At 39.5% G+C, this 22,937-nt stretch overlaps 1 protein-coding gene across 1 annotated transcript in view; it reads left to right on the top strand.

Annotated features, from left to right (window-relative positions):
* The window catches only part of LOC129545010 (phospholipid-transporting ATPase ABCA3-like), a 241,795-nt gene that overhangs the window by 37,145 nt on the left and 181,713 nt on the right, over positions 1 to 22,937 (top strand). The window contains exons 8-9 of the mRNA XM_088833045.1: positions 11,216 to 11,389; positions 16,765 to 16,946. Coding sequence (XP_088689171.1) covers positions 11,216 to 11,389; positions 16,765 to 16,946 — 356 coding nt within the window. The remainder of the gene's footprint in view (positions 1 to 11,215; positions 11,390 to 16,764; positions 16,947 to 22,937) is intronic.

Genomic DNA, 22,937 nt, shown 5'->3' with positions numbered 1-22,937 from the left:
CCTTTGTTGGCAAAGTAATGTCTCTGCTTTTTAATATGCTGTCTAGGTTGGTCATAACTTTCCTTCCAAGGAGTAAGCGTCTTTTAATTTCATGGCTGCAGTCACCATCTTCAGTGATTTTGAAGCCCAAAAAAATAAAGTCTGCCACTGGTTCCCCATCTATTTGCCATAAGGTGACGGGACCAGATGCCATGATCTTAGTTTTCTTAATATTGAGCTTTAAGCCAACTTTTTCACTCTCCTCTTTCACTTTCATCAAGAGGCTCTTCAGTTCTTCACTTTCTGCCATAAGGGTGGTGTCATCTGCATATCTGAGGTTATTGATATTTCTCCCAGCAATCTTGATTCCAGCTTGTGCTTCATCCAGCCCAGCATTTCTCATGATGTACTCTGCATATAAGTTAAATAAGCAAGGTGACAATATACAACCTTGACGTACTCCTTTTCTTATTTGGAACCAGTCTGTTGTTCCATGTCCAGTTCTAATTGTTGCTTCCTGACCTGCATATTATCACAAATATCAGCTGATTGGTTTTCACAATTCACAATTAGTATTTGGAATTGTGCTGAAAGGAATTAACATAACAGGCCTGAAACTCATTTCCTTAGAAAGCCTTCCTAGAAAGGTTGGCCTTTGCTTGGCATCTAAGAACTTAAATTTAAGTTCTCCCCATTCTCTAAATAGTAAGAGTGGCTCATGGTTCCTAAAATGCTTGTGCAAGCAGTTTTTATACTAAACACAGGCTTTTCTTTCTGGGAGTCTTGAGTCTTGATATATGTTAGGTACACCTATGTGACAAGCTGCCAACAAAAACCTTAGTCCCTCAATCTCTAATGGATATATGGCCAACAGTATTTTATATATGTTGTCACAATTCCTTGCTTGAGGAATTAAGGATAACCTGTGTGATTTCACTGAGAGAACTCTTGTAAACTTGTGCCTGTTTCCATCTGCACTTTGCCCCATGCTCCTTTTCCCTTCAATGATTGTGCTTTGTATCCGTACATTGTTATTATAGCATCATTATTTATTCACAATAACTTGAGTATGACTATATGCTATATCTTTAAATTGTCCTAGAAAGTTAGTGAATCCAGAGGTGGTCTTGAGGACCTCAACAAAACAATTAACAAAATTGTGGATAAAGAAAAATAGTATGTTGAGCTAAAACAGAACGTGATGTGTTGAAAATCAAAATAAGATTGTCAGACAAGAGTCAGTGTTTTTCGAAAAACTTAAGAAAAAGGACTTTTATTTCTGGTGGTATAATAGACTAATTAGAATGACTCTTCCATCTAAAACAATTAAAGTATTAGTTAATATTTTTAAACTTATTTTTCAGTTCAGTTCAGTTGCTCAATCATGTCCAACTCTTTGTGACCCCATGGACTGCAGCACCCCAAGCTTCCCTGTCCATTACCAACTCCCAGAGCTTACTCAAACTCATGTCCATTGAATCAGTGATACCATCCTCTGTCGTCCCCTTGTCCTCCCACCTTCAATCTTTCCCAGCATCAGAGACTTTTAAAATGAGTCAGTTCTTCGCATCAGGTGGCCAAAGTATTGGAGTTTCAGCTTCAGCATCAGTCTTTCCAATGAATATTCAGAACTGATTTCCTTTAGGATCGACTGGTTTGATGGCACTTTATTGACTACACCAAAGGCTTTGACTGTGTGGATCACACCAAACTCTGGTAAATTCTTAAAGGGATGGGACTACCAGACTACCTTAACCTGCCTCCTGAGAAATCTGCATGCAGGTCAAGAAGCAACAGTTAGAACTGGACATGGAACAACAGACTGGTTCCAAATCAGGAAAGGAGTACGTCAAGGCTATATATTGTCACCCTACTTAGTTAACTTATATGCAGAGTACATCATGCAAAATGCCAGGCTGGATGAAGCACAAACTAGAATCAAGATTGCCAGGAGAAATATCAATAACCTCAGATACGCAGATGACACCACCTTTATGGCAAAAAGTGAAGAAGAACAAAGAGCCTCTTGTTGAAAGTGAAAGAGGAGAGTGAAAAAACTGACTTAAAACTCAACATTCAGAAAACTAAAATCATGGCATCTGGTCCCATCACTTCATGGCAGATAGATGAGGAAACAATGGAAACAGTGACAGATTTTATTTTGGGGGGCTCCAAAATCACTGCAGATGGTGACTGCTGTCATGAAATTGAAAGACACTTGCTCCTTGGAAGAAAAGCTATGACAAACCTAGACAGCATATTAAAAAGCAGAGACATTACTTTGCCAACAAAGGTCCATCTACTCAAAGCTATGGTTTTTCCAGTAGTCATGTATGAATGTGAGAGTTGGACTGTAAAGAAGGCTGAACACCGAAGAGCTGATACTTCTGAACTGTGGTGTTGGAGAAGACTCTTGAGAGTCCCTTGGACTGCAAGGAGATCAAACTTATTTTTAATTCAGGCCAAGTTCTCCTCAAAATTAAAGCTATCGAAAGTCCCTGAAAGTTAAAAAGAAGAAAGGCTGCTTAAAAAACCTTGAAACTTGAGGAATTGACTTGACCTTTACTTCCTTGGGATTTCTTACTGCTACTCATATATCTTTGAAAAAGCACTTCAGAAGTGTCTAGTCTATAACTAACAACAAACAAAAAGTTCCAAACAAAGCCTATTTTCCCACACCAGAAGACTAGGAAGTTGGTGCCCTAACAATAGAAAAGATTTTGGCAATATTTGCCCTATTCCAGCCCAAGACTATGTGAAAAACCACTGCACCTCTATACTCATGGCTGAGTCAGAGTCAAGAAAAAAGTTGATCCTCCATCTCAATCCCATCTTTCTAGAGTCAGGCACTATTCAATAAATAATTCCCTTGCCAGTTTACTGCCATCAGTGTCCAGTAGTGAATTAAGTTTCCATCCACACACAGTATCAATAATACTGAACAGGTAGTACAGCTCAGTTCGAATAAGCATCCTTGCCATCAGCTAATCTTCCACATCTACCCAACAGCAACAAGAAACTGAACAAGTGTGCCAAACTAGTCAGCACTCCTTCCACATCTCCCAGCATGTAGCATCAGTGAAGCCCAGTAGAGAGCTAAGCTTCCTCCGTCAGAGGTTAAAAGGTGGTATGAGTCAGTGCCCCACTTTCATAAAGGTGTTAACAAGGCCAGAGAGAGGTCCGAACTTCCACCTCATCTGTCTGCAATGAGGCAGTTTGTATCAGTGCCCTGCTTTTCCCAGGGAAGTGTCAGCAGGGAAGAGGAACAGCCACACCCATCTGACCTCTTTGTGGTGCCTGCTTTTTAAAAAAGATTAGGATTCATAGTCTCATTTTACCTAAAATGCTTAGGACATGATAGAAAATCACTCATACAACGTACCAGGAAAATCACAGTATTAATGAGAAATGACACTCAACGGCAAAAGACACAGCACTGAGGTGAAGCAGGTATGATAATTGTAGGCAAGCAATATAAGCAGCCATCATAAAAATGGCTTCAGCAAGAAATTATGAAAACAAACAGGAAAATAGAAATCTCAGCAAAGAAATAGAAATTATTTTAAAAACAAATGGAAATCATAGAAAAATATCATAGCAAGTTTAAAGCTTAAGTAGAATAAAGATAAGATAGAATAAGTTAAATTGAAGACAGATTCAGTAGAATCACCTTCTGAATAAAGAGAAAATACACTGAAAATTATATAGAATCTCAAGGACATGTAGGACAATAACCACATCTCTAACACTTATTTGTATCAATGGAGTTTCAAAAGAAGAATAGGAAAAACGTGGGGCTGAAAAAGTTTTCAAAATAAAGTATTCAAAGAAATAATGGCTGAAATTTTATCAAGTCTGGTGAAAGACAGACATATACTGTCTCAAGAACTGGGTAACACCAAATTGGATAAACTTGAAGAAATTCATGCCAAGACACATCATAATTAAACTTCTGAAAACTGCTGCTGCTGCTGCTGCTGCTGCTGCTGCTAAGTCGCTTCAGTCATGTCTGACTCTGTGCGACCCCATAGACGGCAGCCAACCAGGCTCCGCCGTCCCTGGGATTCTCCAGGCAAGAACGCTGGAGTGGGTTGCCATTTCCTTCTCCAGTGTGTGAAAGTGAAAAGTGAAAGTTAAGTCTCTCAGTCATGTCCAACTAGTAGCGACCCCATGGACTGCAGCCCACCAGGCTCCTCTGTCCACGGGATTTTCTAGGCAAGAGTACTGGAGTGGCTTGCCATTGCCTTCTCCATCTGAAAACTAAAGGCCATGAAAAAAACCTAACAAGTAGACAGAAAAAATAACGCACTATATATAGAAGAATGTCAGTTTGAATAACCACACTTCTCATCTAAACTAGAAGGAAGCAGCATGTTTTTCCAAGTGCTAAAGACATGCCAATAATGAACTTTGTATCCAGGAAAACTATCCTCCAGGAATAAATAGGAAATAAATCCTTAGAAGGAGGAAGACAAAGATTTGTTGTTTATAAAACTACCATTAAAGAATGGCATGGGGTCGCGGAGAGTCGGACACGACTGAGCGACTCAACTGAACTGAACTGAAGGAAGTTTACTGAGCAAAAAGAAGATAACAGAAACCTCTGAACTCCACAAAGAACATGGAAATGGGCAAAAATAGGCATAAGTATAATAGACCATTCTACTTCTGTGTTTATTAGATCAAATTTGATAGATGAAGCAAAATTATAACATCACCCATCCAATCTAGTATTCAATTTAAATAAAATAGCTGAAGACAGTTAAAAGAGTTTTAAAGTGAATAGCCCTGCTTATTTAACTTCTGTGCACGGTACATCGTGCGAAATGCCAGGCTGGATGAAGCACAAGCTGGAATCAAGATTGTCAGGAGAAATATCAATAACCTCAGATACGCAGATGACACCACCCTTATGGCAGAAAGTGAAGAAGAACTAAGGAGCCTTTTGATGAAGGTGAAAAAGAGTGAAAAAGCGGGCTTAAAACTCAACATTCAAAAAGCGAACATCATGGCATCCGGTCCCATCACCTCATGGCAAATAGATGGGGAAACAATGGAAAGTGACAGACTTTATTTTGGGGGGCTCCAAAATCACTGCAGATGGTGACTGCAGCCATGAAATTAAAAGAGGCTCACTCTTTGAAAGTAGAGCTATGACCAACCTAGACAGCATATTGAAAAACAGAGAGATTACTTTCCTGACACAGGTCCATCTAGTCAAGGCTATGGTTTTTCCAGTAGTCACGTATGGATGTGAGGGTTGGATTATAAAGAAAGCTGAGCGTCGAAGAATTGATGCTTTTGAACTGTGGTGTTGGAGAAGACTCTTGAGAGTCCCCTGGACCTCAAGGAGATCAAACCAGTCCATCCTAAAGGAAATCATTCCTGAATAATTATTGGAAGGACTGATGCTGAGGCTGAAGCTCCAGTACTTTGGCCACCTGATGTGAAGAACTGACTCATTTGAAAAGACCCTGATGCTAGGAAAGATTGAAGGCAGGAGGAGCAGGGCAGGACAGAGGATGAGATGGTTGGATGGCATCACTGTTTCAATGGACATGAGTCTGAGCAAGCTCCAGGAGTTGGTGATGGACAGAGAAGCCTAGCATGCTGCAGTCCATGGGGTCACAAAGAGTCGTATATGATTAAGCGACTGAACTGAACTGAGTGTAGAGAAGCCTAAGTGGAAGTAGGATTTATGTAACTTAGAATGGTAAAATGCAGAATTTGGAGTTCTGTGAAGGAATGCTTGCAGCCACCAAGAGCTGGAAGAGGTCAGGAGTGCCATCTTCCCTAGAGTCTTCAGAACGTGTGTAGTCCTGCTGACACCATGCTCTTCTGCATATCTGCATTCCTGGCCTTTATTACTAGGTCTCTGTTGAGGGCCTTTGGCTGAGGTCTCTGCAGTTACCGCTACAGAGACTTCTTTGATGTGTGAAATCTTGAAGACACTTACTCACTCTGACTTAGCACTCAGAACTTTTGTACTCCTAGTCTTCCACTAGCTTTTCATAAGTCCATAAAACTTAAGAGGCCTTTTGTTCAGGGCTCCCTCAACAGTTAGTTGAATAAGCCCCTTCCCCCAGCACATCTGTGATGACCCATGTGACTCAAAGCCACTGTTTCAATCCACAGAGAAAATGGAATAAGAAAGTTTGTGCTTTCTCCAGTTTTAGGTTTTTGCATATATTATTGCAGTAAGTGATTAAAGGCTTCACTGTTTGGTTTCTTGCTTTAATTGACTACTCCTACTCCTACACCTGGCTTTCACTGACAGTAGCCACAGGTAAGTAGATGAGAGCAATTTTGTTTTACTGTATTAGCCCCTCTTCCAAGCTATTTCAGCTCAGTGACATGAGAGATAACCTCAGCCCATGACTTGTCCCTGAAGGAGGGCTAGGGTAACAGAAAGTGGGACAAACATCTTACATTCCTGGCCATTTCCTGTTATCTGAAGAACTAGTTTCTCTCTTGCAACACATGGAGTGCTGAAAGAACTGGAACAGAACAGAAGCTTGGAGCAGTTAGAAATGAAGAAAAAAGATGAGCAGTTTCCTGTGATCCACATGACTCTCTGAGAGTTAGAGAATGCACAGAACTGAAGGCACAGGAAGGGAGAGAGGAGTTGAGAAACAGCCTCCTGACCTTCAAACTTTCTGATTAGAAATTCTTCCAATAATCATTTGAGGATCTGTGCATATGATCCTCTTCGCTTGCCCCTTTCCAAACTCTTTAGATTTTAACAATTTGATTATAATGTGCTCAGTGTCAGTCTTCTGAAGGTCGTGCTGTTTAGAGTTTGTTAAGCTTCTTGATAAGCTTCTTGAATCATTATATTTGTGTTTTCATCAAGTTTGGGAAAAATTCATCCACAATTGCTTCAAATAATTTCTCCTATACTCTTTCTTGCACTCTGACAGTGCTTATGTTGGTCCACTTAATGTTATCCCACAGATCCCTACACTGTTTGCTTTTCTTCAATCTTATTACTTTATATTACTCATAACTGAACTTTTCAATTGTATAGTCTTAAAGTTCACTGAGTCTCCTGCCTGTGAAAATTCAATTTTGAAACACTCTACTGACTATTCATTGCTTTTATTGTATTATTCAGCTTCAGAATTTCTTTATTCCTTCCTATGTTTTTCACCTCTTTATTGATATTTTGTTTTGTTCATACATCATTGAGTTTACCCTCATCTTTCGTTAGCTGTGTGAGCATCTTAGAACATTGGTCTAAATCTGTTGATCTAGAAAGTCCACCATCTGGTCTTTCTCAGGGATAACTGCTGTTGATTTATTTTCTCCTTGTTTCTCTGTATTCCTTGTCAATTTTTTCAAAACTTGACATTTAATTTTAAATTTCATAATGTGGTAATCTGGAATTCAGATTCAGTTATCACAACTGTTAGGTTGGCTATTACCAAGATGACAAAATATAGCATGTATTGGTGAGGATGTGGAGAATAAATAATCTTTATATTCAGTTGGTGGAATGTACATTGTTATAGTCACTCTGCAGAACAGTTTTGAAGCCTCTCAAAAAATTATAAATAGAGTTACCATAAGATACAGCAATTCCACTTCTAGGTATACATCCAAAGGAATTGAAATAACTTCTCAAAGGGATATCTGTACCCCTTTACAGCATTATTTAAAATAACCAAGACAGGGAAGCAACCTAGTTATACCTCAAAAGATGGATTTTCATTTATTTTTAACTTTTTTTGGTGTTGAGGTATAGCTGGCTTCCGTGGTGGCTCAGATGGTAAATAATCTGCCTGCAATGCAGGAGATACAAGAGACTCAGGTTAGATCGCTGGATCGGGAAGATGCCACTGGAGAAGGAAATGGCAACCCACTTCAGTATTCTTGCCTGGAGAATTCCATGGAAAGAGGAGCCTGGTGGGCTATGATTAATCCATGGGGTTACAAAGAGTCAGACATGACTGAGCGACTAATACTTTCATAGCTGATTCCTTTTCCATTGGTCTATATTTCTGTTTTTGTGGCAGTACCATACTGTTTGATAACTATAGCTTTGTAATATAATATGAAGTCAGGGAGCCTGATTCTTCCAGCTCTGTTTTCTCTCTCGAGATTGCTTTCACTACATGGAGGCTTTTGTTTCTCCATACAAAGTTTGGATTTTTTTGTTCCAATTCTGTGAAAAATGCCATTGGTGATTTGATAGGGATTGCATTCAGTCTTTAGATTTCCTTGTTTGACTATGTTGATTCTTCCAGTCCATGACCATGGCATGTCTTTCATTTGTTTGTGTCTTCTTTGGTTGCTTTCATCAGCATCTTGTAGTTTTCAGAGTACAGGTGTTTTGTTTCCTTCAGTTCAGTTCAGTTCAGTCGCTCAGTTGTGTCTGACTCTTTGCAACCCCATGAATCACAGCACGCCAGGCCTCCCTGTCCATCACCAACTCCTGGAGTTCACTCAAACTCATGTCCACCGAGTCGGTGATGCCATCCAGCCATCTCATTCTCTGTCGTCCCCGTCTCCTCCCACCCCCAATCCCTCCCAGCATCAGACTCTTTTTCCAGTGAGTCAACTCGTCGCATGAGGTGGCCAAAGTACTGGAGTTTCAGCTTAGGTAGGCTTATTCCTACGTATGTTACTCTTGCTTCTTGAATTTCTCTTTCTGATCTTCTGTTGTTAGTGTGTAGAAATGCAATAGATTTCTCTGTTAATTTTGTAACCCACAACTTTACCAAATTCATTCATGAGCCCGTTTTCTGATAGCATCTTTAGGATCTTCTATTTATAGTATCATGTCATCAGCAAACAGAGAAAGTTTTACTTCTTTTTTTCCAATTTGTATTCCCTTTATTTATTTTTCTTCTCTGATTGCTGTAGCAAAATTATGTTGAATAAAATTGGTGAGAGTAGACATCCTTGTAATGTTCGTGATCTTGGAAAAAAATATTCTCAGCTTCTCACCATTGTGTAGGATGTTTGCCAGAGGTTTGTCATAAATGGTCATTACAATGTTTAATTAGGTTCCCTTTATGCTGCTTTCTAGAGAGTTTTTACCATAAATAGGTGCTTTGTGGTTCAGTCACTCAGTCATGTCTGAATTTTTTGTGACCCCATGGACTGAAGCATGCAAGGTTTCCCTGTCCTTAAACATCTCCTGGAGTTTGCTCAAACTCATGTCCATTGAGTTGGTGATGCTGTCCAAGCATCTTGTCCTCTGTCGTCCCCTTCTCCTCCTGCCTTCAATCTTTCCCAGCATCAGGGTCTTTTCCAATGAGTCAGCTCTTCAGATCAGGTGGCCAAAGTATTGGAGCTTTAGCTTCAGCATCATTCCTTTTTTATTCTCCCCTTCCACCTTCACCAAGCGGCTCTTGCTGCCATAAGGGTGGTGTCATCTGCATATCTGATGTTGTTGATCATATAAATAAGAAGGGTGACAATATAAATGCAACCTTTTCACTTTACAAGGTCCTTACCAGGACTTGTGCCTCAAAGGAGGGGTGTGCTGAAGCAAGTGGGCACATGCACCTAAAAGGAGTCCAGTGTTTTGCCTGTGTGGGCATCTGCCACTCTGCTCAGATGCAGCTGATAATCACATCTCTTCCCCAGTCGTGACTGTCCTAGATCTAGTGCCACGCTATGTGTGCTGTGAGTGGGATCAAAGAGATTTTTCAGCTTGGACAGGGGCACACAGGCAATTGTGGGAAGCCCAGCAGCCTTGCTGGTGTGAAAAGTCTGGGTTGCTTTTAGGACATCACTTGAGAAGGTGCCAAAAATGGCCACCACCCACCTGGGCTCATCCCTGGGACTGGGTCGTCTCTGCTGAGTCTTTAATCCTGACCACCCTAGCTCCAGTGCCACACTGTAGTGTGGAGTGAGCAGTGCTAGTGTTTTTGCTTGGCTTGGGCCAGGGAGTGTAGGGAGGTGGTCCCAGGAAACCCTGCAGCTGCAGAAAAGATCTTTCTCAGCCTTGCCTGGGGCAAGCGAGCACCTGAACGTTCCTCACAAGTGGAGTCCAGGCATCTCCAACCTTTTATTCTGTCTCCATGGTTCTCCAGCCAGCCAAGGGGCTTGTCTCCTCCATATAAGACGAGAGCTGGGACAGCCAGTCTGTGGCTCAACCTGTTCAGTCCCCATGGCAAATGTCCACCCATGTAATCTCTGATTCCCCTCCCAAGGGCACAGGTTCCACAACCTGATTGTTTTTCTTCCCATCCTATCATATTCTATGAGTATCTTTCTTAGAACTTTGATTTTACAGTAATCTTTCTACCTGTTTGCAGTTAGTTTTCAGTGAGAATTATTCTACATGTGTATGTATTATTTTTATGTGTTCATGAAGGCAGGTGAGCACCACATCCTCTTACTCCACCATCTTGATTGCCTGTCTCAATGATAATCTTGACAAAAATTCTTTTTCTAGCTTATAGGAGCCTGTATTTATGGACCTAATCATATCCAACTCTCAATAATTAACTGTTTATTTAGCTATTCTCTTTTGACTGTCATGATTTAGATTGAAAGCATGTGTTAAAAACTTCATCCATGGCTATTATTATAATTTCAAACTCTAGAAGCACTAAGATATTTAAATTTATGTTGATACTAATGGTGTGCATTTATAATTCTCCAAACCAAATATAATAAGTTTTAGAAAGGAGAAAGGAACAAATATAAGGGTGATTCTTTGTTTAAATGACTGCTCATTTTTATCATATGTGGTAAATATCCTATACCTTGTCATGTTGCTGCTGCTGCTGCTAAGTCGCTTCAGTCATGTCCGACTCTGTGCAACCCCATAGACGGCAGCCGACCAGGCTCCGCCGTGCCTGGGATTCTCCAGGCAAGAACTGGAGTGGGTTGCCATTTCCTTCTCCAATGCATGAAAGTGAAAAGTGAAAGTGAAGTCGCTCAGTCGTGTCAGACTCTTAGCGACCCCATGGACTGCAGCCCACCAGGCTTCTCTGTCCATGGGATTTTCCAGGCAAGAGTACTGGAGTGAGGTGCCATTGCCTTCTCTGATACATTGTCATCCTATACATTAATTCATTCATTTAATAAATATTTACTGAACACATACTGTGTTCCAGATATCGATGATATGAGGGTGAAAAAGATAAATTCTCTTCCCTTATAGAGTTAACATTCTTATCTTTTAGTGTATTCTTATGAACTTATTTATAATTTATTTATCATTCATTATTTTGTATATTGCTTTAAACTGACCTTATAATTTCCTTCTTATTTGCAGCCCGTTTGGCTGCTTCTGCTGGAAGTTTCATATATTTTGCCAGTTTCTTTCCATTTAATTCCATTGCTCAATACTATGGACAGATAAACCTCACCATGAAGGTAGCTGCCTGTCTCAGCCCAAATGTTGCTTTGGCACTGGGGATTAACCTCCTTGTCAAGTTCGAAACAAAACGTAAGCATTTGCCTTGCAAATTTTGCCTTTTCTATTTGATTCCTAGAAATGTAGAACCAGGCAGTGTGGGTGGGACTGTGGGTAAAGAGGTAAGAACATATGACAAAAATTATTTATTTTCGGATTTGTTTTTTATTATGAAGGCAATTGTGTGAGCTAACCTTCCATTCTACAACTTTCCTTATTTACCTAATAATATACGTTAGACCTCTTCCCACATAGAGATAGACTCTTTTCTTTTACAAAGTTGTTTAGTATTTCATTGCAAAGAGGTATTATAATTAATTAACCATTCTTTATCAATGTATGCTTAAGAATTTTCCAACTTTTTGCTACTGCCCTCGATAGTATTCATATATTTTCTCATATGGTGTGAATACTAATATATAAATAAATTCCTAAATATAATATCTAATATGGTATTCATAGCTTAATTTAATTGCTAATATGATAATCTTCAAAAAGAGTAGATCAATTTATTCTCCTACCAGTAATACATGAGTTTTTCTACATCTGTTCCAATAATACATTATACTGCTGCTACTGCCGACTCCGTGCGACCCCATAGACAGCAGCTGACCAGGCTCCGCCGTCCCTGGGACTCACCAGGCAAGAACACTGGAGTGGGTTGCCATTTCCTTCTCCAATGTGTGAAAGTGAAAAGTGAAAGTGAAGTCGCTCAGTCGTGTCCGACTAGTAGCGACCCCATGGACTGCAGCCCACCAGGCTCCTCTGTCTATGCGATTTTCTAGGCAAGAGTACTGGAGTGGCTTGCCGTTGCCTTCTCCAATACATTATACTACTCTCATATAAAAAGCAAATAGAGGGTCTTTATTTCCTGTAACTAATTTTCCTCCAAACTCAGCACTACTGTGCTGAAGAAAATAAATGTAAGTCTAATTTAGTGATTTACTCAGGTTCTTCTGAATAAGTCAGTTTTTCACACATCTCTTTCCTTCTCATATTCTTCAGAATAGTGTGGCTGGGGATGGAAATTTATGAAATCTCTTATGATGGAGGGATGTGGTGGCCTCAAATACATGTGGTATCTTCTGGATCTTTTATATCTATAGTAGAGTACCTAGTCTGAGCTGCTTTATGGACTCTTACAAACTGAGGTGTGACTCTCTATGTTTGGCCCGCATCTGTGAGAAACATGGTTCTGGCTAGTAGATCTAGCCTTAAAAGTCCTCATCCAGTTCTTTGCCTTCCTCTGGCTCTCTCTGAGACTCTTTGACCTTTATAAACACTTGGAAAGTTATACAAGCTCTGAATGTCACTTTTAAGGTATGAGGGGCCAGTAACATCATTTCAGGTTTATTTATCTAGCTGCCTTACACTGCCAATAACAATGCCACCAGTCACGCAATGTTGGATATTCTACATGATCCCACCTGAATATTTCACCAGGGTTTCCCTGAAATAGGAAAACCTAGGATACATGTACCTGTCCTCTGTACCTTATTTTCCTTCTTATGTGAAGTGAGGGGCTGCCTTTCCTACTTGTCTTCATTTTTAGAAGGGACATCCTTTTCAAATGGACATTTGCATTGCTGCTCCCCAGGACACAAATCTCAGAACATTAGAAGATAAGGAGAAATTGACTGTAAATTGGGGAGTATTTCAAAATTTTATATCCTTTACACCCTGGAATTATTTTATCTTTTATGCTAAGTAAAAAATAGCATCTAAATCGATCAATTTTAAGGGAGAAAAGGAAGGCTTACTTGCTACATAAAAGTATTTGAATTGTCTAAATGTTTTAAGTTGGTGTTCAGTTGCTCAGTCAAGTCTGACTCTTTGCAATCCTATGGACTGAAACACACCAGGCTTCTTTGTCCTTCATTATCTCCCAGAGTTTGCTCAAACTCATGTCCATACAGTCAGCTATGCCATCCAGCCATCTCATCCTCTGTCACCCCCTTCTCCTCCTGCCCTCAATCTTTCCCTCTTTTCCAATGAGTCCGTTCTTCATGTCAGGTGGCCAAAGTATTGAAGCTTCAGCATCAGCCTTTCCAACTAATATTCAAAGTTTATTTCCTTTAGGATTGACTGGTTTGATCTCCTTGCTGTCCATGGGGCTCTCAAGAGTCTTCTCCAGCACCACAGTTCAAAAGCATCAGTTCTTCAGTGCTCAGCCGCCTTTGTGGTTCAACTCTCACATCCATACATGATTGCTGGAAAAACCATGGCTTTGACTATACAGACCTTTGTCTGTAAAGTGATGTCTCTACTTTTTAATACGCTGTCTGTGTTTGTCATAGCTTTTCTTCCAAGGAGCAAGCATCTTTTAATTTCATGGCTACAGTTACCACAATGTAAATAACTATCCTTAGACTATGATTCATTTAACTTGTGTTCATGGTATCTTTTTTCCAAAAAAATACTATAATGTAATCAGGTTTGTCAGTCTTTTCCTTTAATTTGTACACTTGTGTCATCTTCAATAAATCCTTCAACACCCAGAGTCATAAGGATAATCCTATATTTTCTTTTAAATTTTATATTTTTTAATTTTTACATCTGGATTTTCAATAATATAGAGTTGCTATATCTAATTTTATTTGTTTTTCACATGAAAATCAAGCTTTTACAATAATTTCACATGAAAGTCAGAAAAATTGAAATCATTCCAAGCATCTTTTCTGACCACATTGCAGTAAGATTAGATCTCAACTACAGAGAAAAACTATTAAAAATGCCAACATATGGAGGCTGAACAACACGCTGCTGAATAACCAACAAATCATAGAAGAAATCAAAAAAGAAATCAAAATATACATAGAAATGAATGAAAATGAAAACACAACAACCAAAAACCTGTGGGACACTGTAAAAGCTGTACTAAGGGGAAGGTTCATAGCAATACAGGCATACCTCAAAAAACAAGAAAAAAGTCAACTAAATAATCTAACTCTACACCTAAAGCAACTAGAAAAGGAAGAAATGAAGAACCCCAGGGTTAGTAGAAAAAAAGAAATCTTAAAAATTAGGGCAGAAATAAATGCAAAAGAAACAAAGGAGACCATAGCAAAACTCAACAAAGCCAAAAGCTGGTTCTTTGAGAGGGTAAATAAAATTGACAAACCACTAGCCTGACTCATCAAGAAACAAAGGGAGAAGAACCAAATCAATAAAATTAGAAATGAAAATGTAAAGATCACAACAGACAACACAGAAATACAAAGGGTCATAAGAGACTACAATCAGCAATTATATGCCAATAAAATGGACAACTTGGAAGAAATGGACAAATTCTTAGAAAAGTACAACTTTCCAAAACTGAACCAGGAAGAAATAGAAAATCTTAACAGACCCATCACAAGCACGGAAATTGAAACCACAATCAGAAATCTTCCAGCAAACAAAAGCCCAGGTCCAGACGGCTTCACAGCTGAATTCTACCAAAAATTCAGAGAAGAGCTAACACCTATCCTACTCAAACTCTTCCAGAAAATTGCAGAGGAAGGTAAACTTACAAACTCATTCTATGAGGCCTGCATCACCCTAATACCAAAACCTGACAAAGATGCCACAAAAAAAGAAAATCAAGATTTTACAAATATTATTGTAAAAATATAATTTTACAATAATAATTTACAATAATTTTATTGGAATGTCTATTATTCTATATTGCTTTTTTATTTCACCTACTTCACATCACATTTCAATACATGCATGGATCTGGTTCTAGTGATATTAATAGTTTCCATTCTTTTTTAGTTTCTTTTTGTGTCAATACCACGGTGGTTTTACTCATTATAGCTTTATAATAAGTCTTAATATCTATTAGTCTTGTCTTCATACCTTGCTCTTCAGTCATTCTTATCACTTTGCTTACCTCTTGAACTTTAGGATAACTTTGCCAAATTCTATGAAAAACCTTGTTAATCTTTAGTAGGAATTTCATTGCATTTATTGATTAATGAGGATTGAAGATAGTTTTCTCTTCTGTGAACAACAGTCTAACCCAAATGAACAGCCAATCATAGGAATATATATAAGATTTCTTTGTGGATCCTTACATCATTCTTACATTTTGCATGAAGCATTAGAAAATTTACTAGGCTTAATTAATTAATTTTCATTGGCTTAATTGCAACAGAATTAAAACTAAAACAGTTTTAGTTTTCTGAGTTAGTTTTTTGAAGTTATTTTATTAATCATTTACTTTTTCTTTTTTTGTATTACTTTTGTTTTTCAGGAACTCCTATTTTATTTTCAGTAGCAGAATTTCTCAAGTTATGATAGAATTCCTGAAGTTTGTATTCTGCATTCTTTTATTTCTACATTTTCTAATTTACTGTTCTTTGCCTCTCAAATGGCTTTCATTTTGATAATCACCTTTAACCAAATCCTTTTTTCTCAGGCTAGTACCTCTGCTTATATAGCTTTCTCAAAGACACAATGTTTATGAACATTCTTCTCATGGTGCTGAGCTATAGGAGAAGGGCTAAAGTTGAAGACTGGATGGGTTTCATGGGCCACTGTGTTTAATATCTTTCTTATTTGCATTAGGAGTTCACTGCAAGCCCTGATGCTTTTTCAGTTGTGCTACTTGTCATCTTTTGGTGACATGTTTTTCCCTTTCCATCAGTACTGTCAGCAAAACTTCTTTCGGTCTTCTACTTGGTAATCATCCTTCTCTAGTGATATTAAATGTTTTTCCAAATGTGTATATTCAGTTCAGTTCAGTTCAGTCGCTCAGTCGTATCCAACTCTTTGCGACCCCATAAATCACAGCACACCAGGCCTCCCTGTCCATCACCAACTCCCGGAGTTCACTCAAACTCATGTCCATCGAGTCAATGATGCCATCCAGCCATCTCACTCTCTGTCGTCCCCTTCTCCTCCCGCCCCCAATCCCTCCCAGCATCAGACTCTTTTCCAGTGAGTCAGCTCGTCGCATGAGGTGGCCGAAGTATTGGAGTTTCAGCTTTAGCATCAGTCCTTCCAATGAACACCCAGGATTGATCTCCTTTAGAATGGACTGGTTGGATCTCCACTTGCAGTCCAAGGGACTCTCAAGAGTCTTATTTTAGTGGGAACATAACATTAGGGGAAAAGTAGAGGGATAGTTTCTAATAGGTCTGTTTTTTTCCTTGGCTTTTTTTGTTACTCTTTATTTTTGTTTTAGTCATTGACTTTATCTCAATCATTCCTATTATTTTTGTAGATTTTCAAGGGAGGAGGAAAGAAATCAATGTTATTATATATTCCATCATTTTCTTGGATGAACTAAAGACTAAGGGTGTTAACACATAGACATTTCACCTTGGTGAAATTTAGAGTATCAACCGTTCCTTTTTTGTTTTGATTTTTGCTGTTTCAATCACAGAGCTGTCATCTATGGTATATATCTCCTTTTATTTCAGAAACTGGTGTTAACTGGAATAGCATTTGGACACCAGCCAGCCTTGAGGATAAGCTCACCTTTGGCTATATGATGGGAATGCTTGTAATTGATGCTTTCTTGTATGGCCTTGTGACCTGGTACATAGAAGCTGTCTTTCCAGAGCAGTACGGCATGCCCCAACCATGGTACTTTTTTCTTATGGTGAGTTCTAATGCTGCTATTGTTGTGAAAACCATCGTCCTTATGAGCAAGGGCATGTACAGAATCATTTGCATACCATCCATACTGAAATACTAGCCATTTCTTGATATGCTTTAAAGGCCCTCCACATATGCAGATGAACAGTTTGAATATGATATTGAAACCCTGTACATTAAAACACTGTGAGTAATGTAGCCCCAGATGACCATTATATCTACTACTGTGGGCAGGAATCCCTTATAAGAAATGGAGTAGCCATCTTGGTCAACGAAAGAGTCTGAAATGCAGTACTTGGATGCAGTCTCAAAAACGACAGAATGATCTCTCTTCATTTCCAAGGCAAACCATTCAATATTAAAGTAATCCAAGCCTATGTCCCAACCAGTAATGTTAAAGAAGCCGAAGTTGAACGGTTCTATGAAGACCTACAAGACCTTTTAGAACTAACACCGAAAAAAGATGTCCTTTTCATTATAGGGGACTGGAATGCAAAAGTAGGAAGTCAAGAAACACCTGGAGTAACAGGCAAATTTGGCCTTGGAGCACGGAATGAAGCAGGGCAAAGGCTAATAGAGTTTTGCCAAGAGAACACTCTGGTCATAGCAAACACCCTCTTCCAACAACACAAGAGAAGACTCTGCACATGGTCATCACCAGATGGTCAACATCAAAATCAGATTGATTATATTCTTTGCAGCCAAAGATGGAGAAGCTCTATACAGTTAACAAAAATAAGACCAGGAGCTGACTGTGGCTCAGATCATGAACTCCTTATTGCGAAGTTCAGACTTAAATTGAAGAAAGTAGGGAAAACCACTAGACCATTCAGATATGACCTAAATCAAATCCCTTATGATTATACAGTGGAAGTGAGAAATAGATTCAAGGGACTAGATCTGATAGATAGAGTGCCTGATGAACTCTGGACAGAGGTTCGTGATGTTGTACAGGAGACAGGGACCAAGACCATCCCCATGGAAAAGAAATGCAAAAAAGCAAAATGGCTGTCTGGGGAGGCCTTACAAATAGCTGTGAAAAGAAGAGAAGTGAAAAGCAAAGGAGAAAAGGAAAGATATAAGCATCTGAATGCAGAGTTCCAAAGAATAGCAGGGAGAGATAAGAAAGCCTTCCTCAGTGATCAATGCAAAGAAATAGAGGAAAAGAACAGAATAGGAAAGACAAGAGACCTCTTCAAGAAAATTAGAGATACCAAGGGAACATTTCATGCAAAGATGGGCTCGATAAAGGACAGAAATGGTATGGACCTAACAGAAGCAGAAGATATTAAGAAGAGGTGGCAAGAATACACAGAAGAATTGTACAAAAAAGATTCTTCATGACCAAGATAATCACAATGACGTGATCACTCACCTAGAGCCAGACATCTTGGAATGTGAAGTCAAGTGGGCCTTAGAAATTATCACTATGAACAAAGCTAGTGGAGGTGATGGAATTCCAATTGAGCTATTTCAAATCCTGAAAGATGATGCTGTGAAAGTGCTGCACTCAGTATGCCAGCAAATTTGGAAAACTCAGCAGTGGCCACAGGACTAGAAGAGGTCAATCTTCATTCCAATCCCAAAGAAAAGCAATGCCAAAGAATGCTCAAACTACCACAAAAGCACTCATCTCACACGCTAGTAAAGTTATGCTCAAAATTCTCCAAGCCAGGCTTCAGCAATATGTGAACCATGAACTTCCAGATGTTCAAGCAGGTTTTAGAAAAGGCAGAGGCACCAGAGATCAAATCACCAACATCCGCTGGATTACGGAGAAAGCAAGAGAGTTCCAGAAAAACATCTATTTCTACTTCATTGACTATGCCAAAGCCTTTGACTTTATCGTGTGGATCACGATAAACTGTGGAACATTCTGAAAGAGATGGGAATACCAGACCACCTGACCTGCCTCTTGAGAAACCTGTATGCAGGTCAGGAAGCAACAGTCAGAACTGTTCATGGAACAACAGACTGGTTCCAAATAGGAAAAGGAGTACGTCAAGGCTGTATATTGTCACCTTGCTTATTTAACTTCTATGCAGAGTACATCATGAGTTACGCTGGGCTGGAAGAAGCACAAGCTGAAATCAAGATTGCCAGGAGAAATATCAATAACCTCAGATATGCAGATGACACCACCCTTATGGCAGAAAGTGAAAAGGAACTCAAAAGCCTCTTGATGAAAGTGAAAGAGGAGACTGAAAAAGTTGGCTTGAAGCTCAACATTTAGAAAACAAAGATCATGGCATCTGGTCCCATCACTTCATGGGAAATAGATGGGGAAACAGTGGAAACAGTGTCAGACTTTATTTCTGGGGGCTCCAAAATCACTGCGGATGCTGATTGCAGCCATGAAATTAAAAGACACTTACTCCTTGGAAGGAAAGTTATGACCAACCTAGATAGCATATTAAAAAGCAGAGACATTCCTTTGCCAGCAAAGGTCCGTCTAGTCAAGGCCATGGTTTTTCCCGTGGTCATGTATGGATGTGAGAGTTGGACTGTGAAGAAAACTGATCACCGAAGAATTGATGCTTTTGAACTGTGATGCTGGAGAAGACTCTTGAGAGTCCCTTGGACTGCAAGGAGATCCAACCAGTCCATCCTAAAGGAGATCAGTCCTGGGTCTTCATTGGAAGGACTGATGCTAAAGCTGGAACTCCAATCCTTTGGCCACCTCATGCGACGAGTTGACTCACTGGAAAAGAGTGATGCTGGGAGGGATTGGGGGCTGGAGGAGAAGGGGACGACAGTGAATGAGATGGCTGGATGGCATCACCGACTCGATGGACATGAGTTTGAGTGAACTCCGGGAGTTGGTGATGCACAGGGAGGCCTGGCGTGCTGTGATTCATGGGGTCGGACATGACTGAGTGAACTGAACTGAACTGAACTGAACTGAATGTAGCCCTTCTTCAGTCAAGTAGTACACATAATGGATTAGTTTGGAGAATAAGGAAATGTAAAAGTGTCTGTAAACTGTGTTCCCTGTTAAGTTCATATGTGATAGTTTCTTAGATCCTGGTGAGTGGAGGGTTCAGTTCAGTTCAGTTGCTCAATCCAACTGTTTGACCCCATGGACTGCAGGTCACCAGGCTTCCCTGTCCATCACCAACTACCAGAGCTTGGTCAAACTCATGTCCATTGAGTCAATGATACCATCCCTCTCATCCTCTGTCGTCCCCTTCTCCTCCTGCCTTCAATCTTTCCCAGCATCAAGGTCTCTTCTAATGAGTCAGTTCTTTGCATCAGGTGGCCAAGGTATTGGAGTTTTAGCTTCAACATCAGTCCTTCCAATGTTCAGGACTGATTTCCTTTAGGATGGACTGATTGGATCTCCTTGCAGTCCAAGGGGCTCTCAAGAGTCTTCTCCAACACCACAGTTCAAAACCATCAATTCTTCGGCACTCAACTTTCTTTATAGTCCAACTCTCACATCCATACATTATTACTTGAAAAACCATATTTTTGACTAGATGACTTTTGTCAGCTAAATAATGTCTCTTCTTTTTAATATGCTGTCTGGGTTTGTCATAGCTTTTCTTCCAAGGAACAGCTTTTAATTTCATGGCTGCAGCCACCGTCAGCAGTGGTTTTGGAGCCCAAGAGAGTGATGTCTGTTGCTATTTCTCAGTTCACGTACCTCTGAAAGCTAACTTGAAGGATTTTGAGCTTAACGTTGCTAGTATGTGAAATGAGTACAATTGTATAGTAGTTTGAACATTCTTTAGCATTGTCAGTGGTACATGAACTGAGAACTTCCAGATGTATAAGCTGGGTTTAGAAAAGGCAGAGGAACCAGAGATCAAATTGCTAACATACATTGGGTCACTGGAGAAAGCAAGGGAGTTCCAGAAAAACATCTACTTCTGCTTCATTGACTATGCTGCCTTTGAGTGTGTGAATCACAAAAAACTGTGGAAAATTCTTACAGAGATGGGAGTACCATACCACCTTACCTGTCTCCTGAAAAATCTGTATCCTGGTCAAGAAGCAGCATTTAGAAACAGACATGGAACAACTGACTGGTTCAAAATTGGGAAAGGAGTATATTGTTGCCCTGCTTATTTAACTAATGTTCAGAATACATCATGCAAAATGCAAGGCTAGATATTCATCCACAAGATGGAATAAAGATTACAGGGAAAAATATCAACAACCTCAGATATGAAGATGATACTACTCTAATAGCAGAAGGTGAAGAGGATTAAAGAGCCTCTTGATGAGGGTGAAAGAGTAGAGTTAAAAAGTGGCTTAATACTCAACATTCAAAAAACTAAGGTCATAGCGTATGGTCCCATCACTTCATGGCAAATAGAAGGGGGAAAATGGAAGCAGTGACAGATTTTTATTGTGTTGGGCTCCAAAATCACTATGGATGGTGACTGCAGCCATGAAATTAAAAGACGTCTTCTCCTTGGAAGGAAAGCATAGTTAGCATATTAGAAGCAGAGACATTATTTTGCTGAGGTCTGTATAGTCAAAGATCCATATAGTCAAAGATACAATTTTTCCAGTAGTCATGTTCACATGTGAGAATTGGATTATAAAGAAGGCTGAGCATTGGAGAATTGATGTTTTCTAACTGTGGTGCTGGAGAAGACTCTTGAGAGTCCCTTGGACTCCAAGGAGATCAAACCAGTCATTCTTAAAGGAAATCAATGCTGAATATTCATTGGAGGTACTGCTGCTGAAGCTTAAGCTCCAATACTTTGCCACCTGGTGCAAAGAGTCAACTTATTGGAAGAAACCCTGATGCTGGGAAAGATTGAAGGCAAAAGGGGAAGGAGGTGTGGCCAAGGATGAGATGGTTAGATAACATCACTGACTCTATGGACATGAATTTCAGCAAACTCCAGGAGATAGTGAAGGACAGAGGAGCCAGGCATGCTACAGTCCATGGTGTCACAAACAGTCAGACTCAACTTAGTCACCAAACAACAAAATAACCCCTGAAAGTATGTAGCAGATTTACTGTATCTCAGAATGTAAACCAAGCTACAGTGTTTTTAATTTTATAGTGCCTCATTTTTTTCACATTTAATGTTTTAATTTAGGTGAAATTCATATAATTTAAAATTAACCATTTCAAAGTGAACAGGTGATGACATTTTGTACATTTACATACATGCACATGCATATGTGGCGTGCTCAGTTGTTCAGTTGTGTCCAACTCCTCACAACCCAGTGGAGTATCGCCTGCCAGGGACAGAATCCTGGGCAATATTCCTCTGTCCATGGGATTATCCAGGCAAGAATACTGGAGTGGCTTTCCAGTTCTTCCTCCAGGGGATGTTCCTGGAGATAAAACCCACGTCTCCTGTGTCTCCTGCATTAGCAGCTGGATTCTTTATCACTGAGCCACACAGGAAACCCCATACCTGCACATATCTAATTCCAAAATGTTTTCATCACCCAAAAATGAAATTCTGTACTCATTAAGAAGTCATATCCCATTTTCCCCTATCCCAAGTCCCTAGTAATTACTAATGAGCTTTCTTTTTCAATAGATTTACCAATTCTGGATATTTCATAGAAATAGGGTTAGTCAATATGTGATCATTTGTGTCTGACTTCTTTTGCTTACCATGTTTTTGAGGTTTATCCATGTTATAGTATGTATCAGTACTTCAATCTTTTTGATTGCTGGATAATATTCTATTGTATATACACAGAGGCTAATCATTTCCTTTATCTATTCATTCTTAGCTGGACGCACAGGACATCCTATGACTATTGAGTAGTGATGCTATGAATATTTATGTATAAGTGTTTGTTTGAATACCTGCTTCAGGTCTTTTGGAACTATGAGTGGAATTTGGGACTGTACCTAAGCATGGTAATTCTATGTTTAATGTTTTCAGTTTGGTGGTTTTTGGTAATTCTATGTTTAATGAAACCACTGAAATTTTCTTTTCTTTTTTTCTTTTATTGTACCCTTGAGGATATAAGGTGTATCTTGTTTTGGCTTGCATTTCCCTAATGACTAATC

Source organism: Moschus berezovskii, chromosome 27 (assembly GCF_049115385.1).
Source record: "Moschus berezovskii isolate FMDL1 chromosome 27, NW_MosBer_1.0, whole genome shotgun sequence".
NCBI classification, from domain to species: Eukaryota; Metazoa; Chordata; class Mammalia; order Artiodactyla; family Moschidae; genus Moschus; species Moschus berezovskii.
Note: the sequence above shows the minus strand (reverse complement) of the source record. Positions and strands in the feature narration are given on the sequence as shown.